At 46.3% G+C, this 15182-nt stretch overlaps 2 protein-coding genes across 5 annotated transcripts in view; one reads left to right on the top strand and one right to left on the bottom strand.

The window, feature by feature from the left end:
* Tsnaxip1 (translin associated factor X interacting protein 1) overlaps positions 1–14152 on the bottom strand; it is a 17506-nt gene extending 3354 nt beyond the window's left edge. For 2 of the 4 annotated variants that reach the window (XM_021170500.1, XM_021170499.2), the window contains exons 1-7: positions 14048–14152; positions 8231–8312; positions 3743–3855; positions 3469–3595; positions 2233–2326; positions 834–1030; positions 323–458 (exon numbers count right to left, since the gene is read on the bottom strand). In XM_021170500.1, the coding sequence (XP_021026159.1) occupies positions 323–458; positions 834–1030; positions 2233–2326; positions 3469–3595; positions 3743–3855; positions 8231–8312; positions 14048–14088 (790 nt within the window). In that variant the 5' untranslated portion in view covers positions 14089–14152. Of the gene's footprint in view, positions 1–322; positions 459–833; positions 1031–2232; positions 2327–3468; positions 3596–3742; positions 3856–7687; positions 7742–8230; positions 8313–14047 lie in introns of those variants that run through there. The other 2 variants (XM_021170501.2, XM_021170502.2) reach the window with 2 other exon arrangements.
* Positions 14153–14286: 134 nt separating this feature from the next.
* The window catches only part of Ranbp10 (RAN binding protein 10), a 66417-nt gene continuing 65521 nt past the window's right edge, over positions 14287–15182 (top strand). Inside the window, exon 1 of the mRNA XM_021169300.2 lies at positions 14287–14946. Within this exon, the coding sequence (XP_021024959.1) occupies positions 14532–14946 (415 nt within the window). The 5' untranslated portion in view covers positions 14287–14531. The remainder of the gene's footprint in view (positions 14947–15182) is intronic.

Below are 15182 nucleotides of genomic sequence, written 5' to 3'. Positions count from 1 at the left end.
AAAAAAAAAAAAAAAAGTAGCATGCCTTCTCTGCTTGGGATTTGCTGAGTCTACAGCATCATCACCACCCTAAGGGTTCAGGCTTCAGTCGAGAACCCCTACTTGGCTTTCTCCTGCCCAGAGTCTCAGTTCCAACAGTGTTATGTTTCCTACGTTACTCTGTTTCTCAGTCTAGCACAAAAGATCCACAGCCCCCCGCTAGTGGCCCAGGCATCCCCTACCATGTAAGGACACAGGATAATAAGATACTAGGGATGTTGAGTGAGCAGTGTAAATGGTGACAGACTTCAGTACCTTAGAAGAGAAACCTAGCTTGGATTACCTGGGTTCTGGGCTAGTGACATGTCTTCTTGCTGGTACCTCAGTTCATTCAGGTCCCCGATCAGAATTTTTCGGGCATCTCGTTCGGTAAGATAACGCAGATATTCCTCAGCCAGGCTCCTCCTCAGTTTAGCTACCTGGGGAGTGGGAGTGGGAGATAGAGCTGCATACACAAGTGACTCCTGGAGTCCTGGTTGGCAGCTAGTCACTCCAGGGGTGTGACAAGTGCTTGGCAGTTGCCTCAGCTTAAGAAAACAAAAGCGATTGATCATGCCTGAGTACCTAGCAAGATGTCAGTACTTCAGTCCATGAAGAGTTTGCTGGTGCCTGGAGCCACCTTGGAGTCTACACTGAGCGGGGCAGAGAGAAGACAGTGGGGGGCTCTTGGGAATGTGATAACTCCTCCAGTCCAGGCAGAAGGGTTTGGGGTTGTCTCAGTATGCATCACCACACCCAGGCTACAGGTAAGAGAGGAACATGTGGACGTTGTCAGCTCTCCCACATTCATTTACCTCGCTCTGCAGTGAGATCTTCTCTTCGTTCTTTTTGTCAATTAGTTTTAGCAAATTCATCTTCTCTTTCTTGAGCACAGAGATTTCGTACCTCTCCTCAGCCCTCATGGCCAGGACCCTCTCACTGCAGTCCTCGTTCATGGTGACAATCTTGGCCTTCAGGGGCTCCAGGGACCGGATTTTCTCCTTTTGGTGGGCTAAGCAAAGACAGGTGGGCCAGGTGTGATGGTACATGCCTTCACAGAGGCAGGTCTCTGAATTTGAGGCCAGCCTGGTTTACAAAGCAAGTTTCTGGACAGCCAGGAATACATATAAAGGCCCTGTCTCAGCCAGGCGTGGTGGCTCACGCCTTTGAGCCCAGCACTCAGGAGGCAGAGGCAGGCTGATTTCTGAGGCCAGCCTGGTCTACAAAGTGAGTCCCAGGATAGCCAGGGCTATACAGAGAAACCCTGTCTCGAAAAACCAAAACAAACAAAAAAACAACAAAAAAACCCTGTCTCAAAACAAAACACAAGACAGACACGTAGAAAAGCCCTTTAGGGAGGTCACAGAGCAAACGGCCAGGAGTCACAGATCCTTGGTTGCACAGGTCATTGGTGTACATGGATTTTTGCCTAATGTGCATGTCTGTGAAAGCCATGTATGCCTGGTGCCTGCAGAGACCAGAACAGGAGGTCGGTTCTCCTGGAAATGGAGTTATAGATGATTGCTGACTAACATGTCGGTGCTGCTGAACCCGGGTCTTCTGGAAGACAGCCAGTCCTTCTCTGAAGAGCCATCTCTCCAGTGTCCCTCCGCTCTCTCCACACACTTGTTGTTATTATTATTGTTTGTTTGATTTTGGTTTTTCGAGACAGGAGTTCTCTGTGCAGTCCTGGCTGTACTGGAACTCACTCTGTAGACCAGGCTGGCCTCGAACTCAGGAATCCGCCTGCCTCTGCCTCCCAACTGCTGGGATTACAGGCATGTAATCCCACTGCCCGGCCTCACACACTTGTGTTTAAAGGAAGGCAGCAGCTGTGGATAGAGTGCTTGTTTATTATATATGAGACACTAGGTTCAGTATCCAGCCATGGAAAAGAAAAAACAATCCAGGGGCTGAGTCCTGGTCAGGGTCAAGATCTCTTCCACAGAGAGGTTTAGGAACCAATCATCCCAAGCCTTCAGTCCTCTGGCTGCTTAGCAGGTCCTGAGCAGGCGAGGGAGCCTCCTTCCTTCCCAGAAGGACCTGCCCTCCTCAGATTCCTTCTGTTTACTACAGATTGCCTCACCATCCTCCTAAAGGGTAGAAGGGCTTGAGGCAAAGCAAAGCATGACCAGAAAGATCAGTTGGTAGTAGAGAATCCAAAAGTCCCAACAGTCTGCTCATTCCAGGCGGAGCCCAGCAAGGAGCCCTTACCTAGCATCACCTCGTACGCATTCTTGATGGAGGATAACAATGGCTTGTATGTCTTGAAATCCTCTATGAAGAACTCAAAGATCTCCCTGTAAGGCTGACATCAACAGTAAAGAAAGAAAGAAAGAAAGAAAGAACCTATCATTGCCTGACCCATAACCCCCACTGTTTCCATGTGCAACTGCTAGTAACCGGTGTCTGGCCAAGTAACACCCAAGTCTTTAGTACTATGGAGAGGACAGACAGGTATGAGGCCTTGCTTGGTGCCAACTCTGAGGCTCAGCCACTCACCAGTGTGGGGCAAATATGCCATTCTGCCCACGTTGACTCTGGCTGCCCAGGCAGTCAACTTCTTGCCTACCAGATTCTGTATCTATTAGACTCTCACCTGTAGCCCCTGTCTATATCAAAGACCAATGGGACATTGAAGATTCTAGCTTCCTGTTCTGAACTCAATGTGAAAGAGAGACTTCTCCTTTCAAACTTAGCTTAGAGTGATTGTGCGTAGGTATGTGTTGTGCTGTGGTTCATAGACGTCTACCTTAGGTGTCTTCTTTGAAAGAAGGTCACTCACTCACTCACTCACTCACTGAACCTGAAGTTCACCAGTTGGCAAGGCTATCTGGCCAATAAACTTCAGGAATCTGCCTGGCTCTCACAGGCAGCCCCCAAGTACTAGAGTTACAAATGTGGCTGGGCCAGGCTTTATAACTAGGTGAGTTCTGGGAATCCAGACTCAGGCCCTCACACTTGTGCAGTAGACTTTTCAGCAACTGAGCCATCTCTCATCCCTCAGAAGCACTGTTCCCGACTGGAATGAACACAGGCTCTGAAACCAGCCTTGATTTGGGATCCCAGCTCCACCACTTCCTGGTGGGATGCCCTCAAGCTCCTGCTGGTATAAGAGTGTGCCCAGAGCCTGGCTCGTGGGTCAGCCTTCAGTAAATGCTTCAGGCCTGTCTAGGTCAGAAGTCTGACACTCCTTTTCTGTCATTTCTGATTCCCTCTCTAATGTGTACCAGAGTCTGGACGGCATCTAGACTGACCATTCTCTTTGTTTCTGAGCTAGTTCCTTAAGTGTCTCATTGTTGCCACCAGGCCAGAGGTCAAGGGACTTGCCTCTTTTCAAAGAGGAATAGTCGCAAGATGGAGGACCACTTCCCTGTGAAGGTCTGCTATTCAGTTCGGATGCATGAGGTTTCTTTTCACCCTTGACATGTTTGGTCTGTGGGCTCTGACCTGCAGCCTCAGTTCCTGTGCAGAATCCGTGCTCAGGTCCAGCAGGAGGAGTTCCTTGCGCAGGTAGTTCTCTAGTTGCTCCAGGTACTTGGGCTTGGAGATGTTCATGGACTGCTGCTGGCAGGTACTGCAGAGGATGGTGGGCTGAGATGTCACTAGCACCCATGGGTCTTTGCACTCTTGGTCTGGGGCTGCAAACTTCACTAAGTTCTATGTCCTGGAACAATACCTAGCCTAGATCAGCCCATCCCCCACTAGGCTGGCCCTTGCTTACTTGGCTCGATTCCGGCTGTCATCTGAACAGGGCTTTCGATTATATAGAATCGTCTGGCCACTGGTGTATGTAGGCCATGGTGACAGGTGGCCATCCATGGATAACTGCAAGGGCTTAAGGGGGAGAGACAGCTGGGGTTACTATGGCAACATTAGTCCACCCTTCCCTTTTTTAGTATTGTTGAAAATTGAACCCAGGACCACCTTACACATGTTAGGTAAACACTGTCCTTCTGAGCTGTATCCACAGCCTCTTCCTCTTCTAATATTCTTCTGCATCCACACACACACAATCTTGCTACATGGCCCATGGTGGCCTTACACTTGAGACCTTGCCTCCAGTTCCTATATGCTGAGATCACAGGGATATGCCAGTATACCCAGCTATACAGACATCATTAATATGGTCCATAGTTAAGACTGTGGTCTTTTAGTTATAGATGGTTAGGATTAAATCTCACATCTTCCTTATTAGCAGCGAGACCACAGTTTAAAGTCTCTGAGCCTCAGACTTTTCATCTGTAAAGTAGGGATAACAGCAGTCAGCATACCAACGTATGAGTCAAGGATGTCGGGAGAAAAACTGCGTAGTGCCTGCTAGGAACCCAGTAAATGCAAGTTCTACTCTTCTTTTTTTTTTTAAGATTTATTTATTTATTATATGTAAGTACACTGTAGCTGTCCTCAGATACTCCAGAAGAGGGCATCAGATTTCATTACGGATGGTTGTGAGCCACCATGTGGTTGCTGGGATTTGAACTCGGCTCTCTTAACCACTGAGCCATCTCGCCAGCCCAAGTTCTACTCTTCTATATTGTCAGGAAACACCAAATGCCTGTTATGACAAACAAATCTGAATACTGGAGAGCCCCAATCCCTTCCTTTTGGCACTGTACAACATGCCAAAAGCAGAAAGAAATAGGAAAGGAGGGTAAGTCAGGCTAATGCCTAGATGGATGAGACAGGCAGGACTACAGAGATGTAGTAAATGGAGCATGCAAGGAGATTGGGGTGCATCCTTTCGGGAGGAAGAAGGAGGTGAGGGTCCCCTGGTGAATGGGGTTTGACCCATTATCGGATGCATGTGGTACCAAGTGGTATGTATGGCTTTTTAAAAAAAATCTTTTCAGCCAGGCGTGGTGGCGCATGCCTTTAATCCCAGCACTCGGGAGGCAGAGGCAGGCGGATTTCTGAGTTCGAGGCCAGCCTGGTCTACAGAGTGAGTTCCAGGACAGCCAGGGCTACACAGAGAAACCCTGTCTTGAGAAACAAAAACAAAAACAAAAAAAAAAAATCTTTTCATTAAATATGCATAGAAAAAAATGCAATAAACTGGGTGGTGGTGACACACACCTTTAATTCCAGCACTCTGGCAGAGGCAGGGAATCTCTAAATTCAAGGCTAGCCTGGTCTACATCATGAGTTCCTGAATACCCAGAGCTATATAGAGAGATCCTATCTTGAAAAAAAAAAAAAAAGAACAGTACATCATCATCTTCATCATCATCATCTCATATAGCATGCATCAAGTCCTGGGTTCTGTCCCTAGCACTGTGTCCTGTGGGTATTTGCCTATAATCCCATAATCATAACACTCTGTTTGTAATCTGTGTTCTGGTTGTGGCAATAGAAGCATCAGAAGTGCATGATTATATTCCACTAGGCAGTGGGTTTCTAGGGCAGCCTGGATCCTGATTCAAAAAAATAAAAAAATAAAAAAGGCCAGCCTGGTGGCAGGAAGAGTCAGGTGGATCTCTGACTTCTAGGCCAGGCTACAATATCTAGTTCTAAGACAGCCCGGGCTACATAGAGACCTGTCTCAAAGGGAAAAACTATCTGAAAACAAGTGATTTTTGTTTTTGTCTTTTAAGGTTTATTTATTGTTATATGTAAGTACACTGTAGCTGTCTTCAGACACACCAGAAGAGGACTTCAGATCTCATTATAGATGGTTGTGAGCCACCCTTCAGAAGAGCAGTCAGCGCTCTTAACCGCTGAGCCATTTCTCCAACCCCTGTCTGTTTGTTTTTTTAACTAAAAAATAAACTAAGGGAGGCCAGGCAGTGGTGGCACATGCCTTTAATCCCAGCACTTGGGAGGCAGAGGCAGGCGGATTTCTGAGTTCCAGGCCAGCCTGGTCTACAGAGTGAGTTCCAGGACAGCCAGAGCAACACAGAGAAACCCTGTCTCGAAAAAACCAAAAACAACAACAACAACAAACAAACAACAACAACAACAAAACCTAAGGGAAACCATTCAGGCGGGTGTGTGTGTGTGTGGCAGGGAGTGAATGAAGCAAGCAAGCAAAGAAATGACTTTCTAAGTGTGGTGGCTCACAGCTGTAAAATGGTGTGCCAAAGCAGAACTGCTGATTGGTGGGCCAGTCTATCCCAACAAACCACCTTTTTGCATAGTTGTCCCGAGTGGCCTGTAATCCCAGCATCCTGTTTAAGAGTGGAAGCAGAAAGAGCATGAGTGTGAGACCACTGTGTCAGACTGTCTCAAACAACAGAAGTGGAGACACCTGGGCTCAATTTTGAGTTTGGAAAGTGTTTCAGGTTTCCAAAAGGGGAGGAAATCTGCTTTTCAGGTGGAGAAAAGGTGGACACCTTACTTTGATTTGCTCAGGCGAATGAAAACGCTGTACTCCGTGGAAGTGGCTGCTTCTTTGGGGGTGGGGGTGGGGGTAGAGGGAGCGGGGAGGGGAGGGCAGGGGTGTTAGCGTCTGCCCAAGGGCTGTTAGAATGCTAACGATGTTCCTCTGAGTTCCCTGCTCTTTGCTTCCCCCTGCAGGTAAAAACTGGAGGGTGCCCCACTTCCGGGAGATGGCGGGAGGAACAGCTCCTTTCTGGTAGTTGGTGACACCGAAGGGGCGGGGAGGGGGGGGAAGTGCTTGGACTGCAGGTCTACACTGAGTTGGGCATCAGATCAGAAAGCTTGCTGAGGCCAGAATGGAACTGGAGGTCGCCTTACAGGAACGTGGCTGAACGTGTTCTCTAGAGAGTCCATATTTGCCTCCTTCTCCTTACACAGGGGGCCTGGCAGTTCCCAGCTTCATAACATATATGGCCTATATGTTCCCAAATGAACACAGTCACACAATGAAAGCAGCACAGCACCCACAGTGTCCCATTGTTAACTAGAGCCTTAAACTGCGCTTTTATGTGTGTGCGTGTGTGTATATATATATATATATATATACACATATATATATATATGTTTGTGTAATATATAATTTTGTCATTTATTAATTTATTCACTTTACGTCCTTATCGCAGCCTCCCCTTATATATTTAATTTTTAAAATTGTGTTTACTTTATGTATATGAACATTTTGCCTGTATGTAAATACACCACATACATGCTTGAAGTCTGCAGCCGTCAGAAGAAGGCATCAGCTCTTCCAGAACTGGAGTTTCCAGAGTTAGGAACAGGACCCTGGTCAAGAGTAGCAAGTGCTATTAGCCACTGTGGTATCCACTCTAGCCCCTTCAAAGAAGACATTTCCTCTGAGATCTGAACAATGGTTACTTGTTGTCTGAATGACAACAACCCCATGTCAGATTAACAAGAGCTCCAAAGAGGAACGAGGCGGGCTCAGTGGAAAGGACTTTCATAGCATGTGTTTGATCCAAGACATTGAAAAAGAAAATCCAAAACAAAGCTAAAATACTTAGTTAGGTAATAAGGCAGTTTTCCCTTTTGGGAAGGGAAGAGGCAAAGAGAAAGGGTTTTGAGTGGGATTTTTCTATGTAGCCCAAGTTGGCCATGAACTTAAAAGCTTCAGGTCCCAGCCTCCCGAGTGCTGGAATTCTAAGTGTATGCCACCATTCTTAGCTGACCACACTTATTTTTATACAAATACTTTTTAAAGAAAGGGTCTCTCTCATGTAGCCCAGGCTGGCTTAGAGCTTACTATGAAGTTCCAGATGGGCTTTGAACTTACAGCAATTTTCCTTAGCCTTCCAAGTGCCAGGGTTACAGGTGTGAGCCACTGTGCTTGGTCTATACAAAAAATGTAAAACACAGGAATCTGGAATTCAGAACCAAACGCAACAGAGAAATACTCTGTACTGTGTCTTTACATGCTTGTTCATAAGTATTTACAGAATTCAAGTACTATACTAGACCTAAAACCATAAAGACAAAAGGTTCAGGTCACAGCAGACAGTGTCTGGTACACACAGCAGGCTGCTGATGAAATGAAGTCCATTCCCAAAGGGTGAGTTGCAAAGTGAAGGGTGCAGAGGGAAGGGGCTGAGTCTTTTCTGCCTAGAACAGCTTGGGCCAGGCCACTTTCAGATAAGTGGGAAGGATGAGCCTCCCTCATCTCCTCCTCCAGAGCATGGGGAACTTGGCTTCTGGGAGGGAGCCACATTTCTCTGACTGGGAAGAAGCTAGTCTGCTAGGTTATGCTTTTTGGTTGTAGGTGGAACAGACAGGTTGTAGAGGGTGACGTGTGGGGTTCCAAAAGAAGAGCATCACTAACCAGTGTCCTTCGTTTCTGAGAAAGCTTGCGTTTCTCAATGCCCTTGGCTTCCGGAGTCCCTCCTGAGGCTTGTATACTTATTCTGCATAGAAAAGAAGCTGTGGTGGGTGACAGAGCCCACAAAGAGGAGATCCTTCCGTCCTCTGACCCTTCCCAGATCCATAGGGCATGGCTCTCTCTTCCCTTTAAATCTCTCTCTGTCTCTGTGTGTGTCTGCTTGTGAGTCTGTGCACTTTGCTTATGTGGACAGGTACTGGCACAGTCCAAAAGAGGGCATTGTTTAATGGCTTGAAAGAGTCTGGGGGCCTGGTATCTGGGGTTTCAAAAGGATCAGGTTTGAGCAAATCATTTAACCTTCTTTAGCAGTTTTCTCTTAAAGAAATAGACAATTCTTATTCTTCTCCCACTAGTTTTGTAAAGGTTAAATATGAGTGAGTTAAGCAGCAGGTGGTAGTGGCCTTTAATGCTAGCTCTTGAGAGGCAGAGGAAAGGTGGATCTCTGTGAGTTCAAGGCCATTCTAGTCTACAGAGTAACTCTGTCTCAAAACAAACAAACATAAAACAAAAAACAAAAACAAAAAGTGAGATAAACAAAAGACTACAAAGACTAAAATGAGTTGTGTGGGTGCTAATTTTTGTTTGTTTTTGGTTTTGTTTGTTTTTTCAAGACAGTGTTTCGTTGTATAGCTCTGGCTGTCCTGGAACTCACCCTGTAGACCAGGCTGGCCTTGAACTCAGAAATCCATCTGCCTCTGCCTCCCAAGTACCACTGCCTGGGCTTGTACAGGTATTAATTATGATAGCAGAGTAGGAGAAAAATAGATCCTGAAGAGATCTCAAACTTGAAAGTCAAGCCTCTTGGGAAGGGGCTTACTCAAGGTAGAAAGGCATTCAAGGAACAACAGAGAGGGCTACATACATATGGCCAGTGTGACCCAAATGGAAGAAACAAAAGAGGTAATTCAGTGACCTGTGGGGTAAGGGTATGCTGCTATTGATAGACTTGTGTACATGTGTGGTCACTGGTGTTGCTTGCTAGTGACTTTAAGTATGTTGCTGTACCTCATTTTCTTTTTTTTTTTTTAAGATTTATTTATTTTTATTATATATAAGTACACTGTAGCTGTCTTCAGACACTCCAGAAGAGGGAGTCAGATCTCATTACAGATGGTTGTGAGCCACCATGTGGTTGCTGGGATTTGAACTTTGGACCTTCGGAAGAGCAGTCGGGTGCTCTTACCCGCTGAGCCATCTCACCAGCCCCATTTTCTTTGCTTATAAAAAAAAGTGAGACTAAGGCTGGCAAGATGGCTCAGCAGGTAAGAGCACTGTCTGCTCTTCCGAAGGTTCTGCATTCAACAACAACATGGTGTCTCACAGCCACCTGTTATGAGATCTCATGCCCTATTCTGGTGTGTCTGAAGACTACAGCACTCTGGATGCAGAGGCAGGTAGATCTCTGAGTTCTAGGCCAGCCTGGTCTACAGAGAGAATTCCAGGACAACCAGAGCTACAAGGAGAAACCTTGTTTCCAAAAGCGTAAAGAAAATAAAAAACAAATAAAAAGTAAGGCTAGTATTACTCAACATGTGAACCCAGTTGGGAAACTCTGTTCTGCAGAATTCCTCAGGCCACTCAAATGGGGCAGTGAGACCCCAAACCCTAGTCTTCTAGTGCCACTTAACATTGCACAAACGTGAACCAAGCAAGTGGACAAGCAACTTATAGAGAAGGACAGGTGTCACCTGATGTGTATGTATGTGTTTGTGACTGTCATGGACTAGTAGTCCTGTAATCCTGGCTGCTTAGGAGGATGAGGTAGGAGGATTGCAAGTTTAAGGCCATCCTGGGTACCTTGCTAACATCTTCTGTTGATAGAAGGCAGAAAGGGAGTTGGGCTAGGCGCAAACCTTCAATCCCAGCACTTGGGAGTCAGAGACAGGTACATTTTTCTTTGTGGCCAGCATGGTCCACATAGTGAGTTCCAAGCTAAACGGATACATAGTGAAATCCTCTCTCAAAACAAACAAACTAGAGGAACCAAACTAGAGGAACTGGGCATATATGTCAATGGCAGAGGACTTGCCTAATGGGCATGTGATTCAGGTTGGGTCTCCAATACTGATTGTTGTTGTTGTTTTTAAAAGTCACACATTGGAGAGCAACAAGAAGGTAGTACTTAACCTGCTCATTGGGTTCTTAATACTCTTTTCTCAAGATCAGTCACTAGGGCTGGTGAGATGGCTCAGTGGGTAAGAGCACCCGACTGCTCTTCCGAAGGTCCAGAGTTCAAATCCTAGCAACCACATGGTGGCTCACAACCATCCGTAACGAGATCTGGCGCCCTCTTCTGAGTGTCTGAAGACAGCTACAGTGTACTTACATATAATAGATAAATAAATAAAATCTTAAAAAAAAAAAAAGATCAGTCACTATCTTTAAAAAAAATCATTCATTTATTTAACTTGATTTTGACATGGTTCTCACTAAGTATCCTAGTCTACCTTGAAAATCGGAGACCGGGTTGACCTGGTCAACCCATCTCCCTCCCTTTGCTTTCTGAGCACTGGAATTACCAGCAGAAACGGCTATGCCTCAATGCCTGGAAGTCAGTCTTCCACTATCAGCCTTCAGATGAAGAAGAACTCTCAGCTCGGCCTGTACCATACATTTCAGGATGCTGCCATGCTCCCACCTTGATAATGGATTGAACCTTTGAACCTGTAGGCCAGCCCCAAATATATGTTGTACTTTATAAGAGTTGCCTTAGAAAAGGCTCCTGCCAATGTGAAGACAGATGGATTGCTGTGACACACCTACCTACACACTATTTGCAGATAATCAGTGTCCTATGCTGTTTTTACAAATAAACTTGAGGCAAGAAAAAAAAAAAAAACTTGCCTTGGTCATGGTGTCTGTTCACAGCAGTAAAACCCTAAAACAGGTACTTAATTGGTTTATTTTTAATTTCTAACTACTTTTCTTTTTAACGAATTATTTATTTATTTTATGTATGTGAGCACACAGTCACTGTCTTTAGACACACCAGAAGAGGGCATCAGAGCCGGGCGTGGTGGCNATTTCTGAGTTCGAGGCCAGCCTGGTCTACAAAGTGAGTTCCAGGACAGCCAGGGCTACACAGAGAAACCCTGTCTTGAAAAACCAAAAAAAAAAGAGGGGCATCAGCTGCCCATTACAGATGGTTGTGAGTCACCATGTGGTTCCTGGGAATTGAACTTAAGACCTCTGGAAGAACAGTCAGTGTTCTTAACCGCTGAGCCATTTCCCTAGCCCCTAACTACTTTTCTCATTATAAATTTTATTTTTATTATTTTGTGTGTATGAATACTTCCCCAGGAGGGCAGAAGAGAACATTGGATCTCTTGGAACCAAGGTCAAGAGAGCTGTGAGCTGCCTTGTAGGTGTTGGGAATCTCACTCAGATTTTTTAGAAGAGCAGCCAGCCAGTGCTCTTAACCACTGAGTCATCTCTCTAGACTCTAATATCTTATTTATTTATTTATTTATTTATTTATTTATTTATTTATTTATGGTTTTTCAAGACAGGGTTTCTCTTTGTATCCCTGGCTGTCCTGGAACTCACTCTGTCTGTAGACCAGGCTGGCCTTGAACTCAGAAATCCATCTGCCTCTGCCTCCCAAGTGCTGGGATCAAAGGCGTGCGCCGCCACTGCCTGGCTTAATTTTTTGTTATGTGTGTGTGTACATGAGTGCAGGTGTCCACAGACACAAGAGATGTCAGATCTCCCTGTAGCTGGAATTACAGGTGACTGTGAACCACCTGATGTGGACACTGGGAGTCAAACTCAGGTCCTCTGAAAGAGCTTACCTGCTGAGTCATCTCTGCAGCCTCCTCAAGCCCCAATTTTTCTTTTTCCTCTCTTTCTTCCTTCTTTTCTTTCTGTGAGTATTAATGTGTGAGCCACAGGGTCCAGGGGAGATTAAAGGACAACTTGTTGGTATGACTTTTGTCCTTCTACTATGTGGGATCTAGAGATCAGATTAAGGGAATCAGGAGATCCTTAACCTGCTGAATTATCTCTCAGGCTTTTGTGTGTGCGGGTGCGTGCATGTGTAAGTGTGCGTGTGCACGAGTGTGTGTGTGTTTTCAAGACAGGTTTCTCTATGTAGACCAAGCCGGCCTTGAATTCAGAGATTCACGTGCCCCTGCCTCCCAAGTGCTGCATGTGCCACTACGGCCCATCTAGGCTCCCATTTTCATTTATTTATTTAAATAAATAAATATTTATTTTATGAGTACACTGTAGCTGTCTTCAGACACACCAGAAGAGGGCATCAGATCTCATTACAGATGGTTGTGAACCACCACGGGGTTGCTGGGAATTGAACTCAGGACCTCTGGAAGAGCAGTCAATGCTCTTAACCACTGAGCCATCTCTCCAGCCCCCTAGACTCTTTTTTTTTTTTTTTTTGGTTTTTCAAGAGAGGGTTTCTCTGTATAGTCCTGGCTGTCTTGGAACTCACTCCTTAGACCAGGGTGGCCTCAAACTCAGAAATCTGCCTGCCTCTGCCTCCCAAGTGCTGGGTTCAAAGGTGTACGCCACCACTGCCCGGCCTAGACTCCTATTTTTTAAAAAGTGATTTAACACCAACCCTCAAGGAGGAATGCAAAATATTTACATTTATATCTCAATGGTGGTGAAAACTCAGTGTTATAAATGGCTGCAGGCAATGTGTGCTCAGGAGTATTTCCTAGTATTGAATGACCTTCACAGACAGCCCATTAAAGTAGCATGCAGGGATATGAGAACAAAGGGAGAAAAGCCCATACATAGGAGGAGAAACATTCTCCAAGGAAATATAAAACTCTAAGGTCTTTTTTATCAGGTTCTGCTTACATTCTACTGTGCTAAGCTCTGGTCTGTCCATCTTGTTGACCCTCTCTAAGGTCTGAGGGAGAAAACCCACACTGCATCTCTATAAGGGAAACAGTGTGTCACTACATGAACTGTGAATTAATATGTCACATAACCATCAAACTCAGCTCATAGAAACTACATTGTGCTCCCTTCCTAATGAATGAAGATTCTGAGTCTGTTTCATATTCTCTGTGTTGCTGGGGATCAAACCAGGTCCTGGCATGTTCTAGCTACAGCCCCAGCCCTATTACATATTTTTTCATAGACAGTAATTTTCCTGGATTATGCCTTTGATGGGAAACAGCTGTCTTCTTCAACCTGCTGCCTGTTTCTCGGAGACTTTTTTTTCTCCAGGGACAATCATAACATTGGTATTTTCTGTCCTTGCAACCTCTGCAGGCTTATTATTATTATTTTAATTCATTTACTTTAAGATGGGTCTCTCCATATAGCCCTGGCTGTCCTGGAACTCTCACTGCACAACAGGCTGTCCTTTTGTAGCATTTTTCTACCAAGGCAGCAGACCTTGAAAGATTAGAGTTGAGAATGAAGTCACCTCTCGCCCTTCTTCCACTACTGGGAATGAGCAGGGGGGAAACAACATTCATTAGACATTGAATGCTTCTTATATACAGGAGTTGTGGTGAGAATTTCACATATAATTATAATAAGGCACTTCGTTTTTTTAGTGTCTAGCTAAGATCATCTATCTATGAAAAAGTACACCTGCACTTTTGGCAGCTCGTAATGTTCTTACTGGACTGACGAGTCAGCCCCAATTCAATTACAACTGTATCGCTGATTATGCGGCGCTGAAGTCCTACCCAAAGGACAGACAGTGCAGCGATTGGGATCAGCGTCATTTTTCTTTTTGGAAATATTCAAGTCTTCCCCGCCCTCAGCCCGGCCAGGTGCTACCTTGACTTGGAGAAACTTTTACGTTCCTGTAGGTTGGCCATGACTTTGGAGCAGAAGCAGGCTTGAGCCGTTGCGGTAGTGTACAGTCCGTTGTCATAGGGACCAGACCCCAGCAGCCTCTGCGTTGAGGGCGGGCTCACAGCTGCGCCACGCCTCCAGCCCCCCCCCCCCCCCCCCCCCCCCCCGCCCCCGTGAGCACTCTGGAGAAAGGCCAAGCAGTAAAGGTAGACCTGGAGCTGTGGATGGGGTATTCTGAGAACCAGTCAATACAGCAAATTTGATATTAGCTACAGAACTGAGGCAGAAGAATAAAGTGAGACCGTGGACGAGGAAGGCGAGCTTCGAGGTCTGGCCACTTGGCCAGCCGGGAATGGTAGTTCTCAGTGGTTCGGAGTCTTCGTTGTACTGGCTTGTGAGTGAGCAGTGATGTACTACATCTTCCGAAGTTCTCCAGGAACCCGCGTTGGCCGGCTTCTGCAGCGCTATGCATTGTGGGATATGTAGTCTAAATCTGGCGAATTATAGTAGTGTCCAAAGAAAGGTTGCCGGGACGCGGACTCAGTTTCCCTACGACCCTGGGATGCTCACGGCCCATTGGCCGAGCAAGGCAACTCTGGTTGCACTCCTCCCCGCCCCCAGTGACACAATAGCAGCTCCCTCCAAGATGGCGGCGGCGACAGCAGACCCGGGAGCTGGGAACCCGCAGGCTGGGGACTCCTCCGGTGGGGACTCCGGGGGCGGGCTACCGTCACCTGGAGAGCAGGAACTGAGTCGGCGCCTGCAGCGTTTGTACCCTGCGGTTAATCAGCACGAGACGCCGCTGCCGCGCTCCTGGAGCCCCAAGGACAAGTACAACTACATCGGCCTCTCCCAGGGAAACCTCCGTGTCCATTACAAAGGTATCAGCGGGTCTGGCCGCTGGGAGACAAGTCTACTGCGTCTGCAGAGAATCTGTGCCCATTTTCCCTTTCTTTGCCCGGGTTTTCTGAGAGTTGGGCCTTAGCCCAGTGGAACGTCCAGAGTAGAGGGGTTGGCCAGGCCGGGGTTTACACTGCTTCCTTTGCTCTGTTCCTAAATACTAGACTTAGAGACAACTGCATTAAATGTCCAAAACTGGTGTTAGACAGGACCTTCC

This window comes from Mus caroli, chromosome 8 (genome assembly GCF_900094665.2).
Source record: "Mus caroli chromosome 8, CAROLI_EIJ_v1.1, whole genome shotgun sequence".
NCBI lineage: Eukaryota > Metazoa > Chordata > Mammalia > Rodentia > Muridae > Mus > Mus caroli.
The sequence above is the reverse complement of the archived record's forward strand: the minus strand, read 5'-3'. Positions and strand labels throughout refer to the sequence as shown.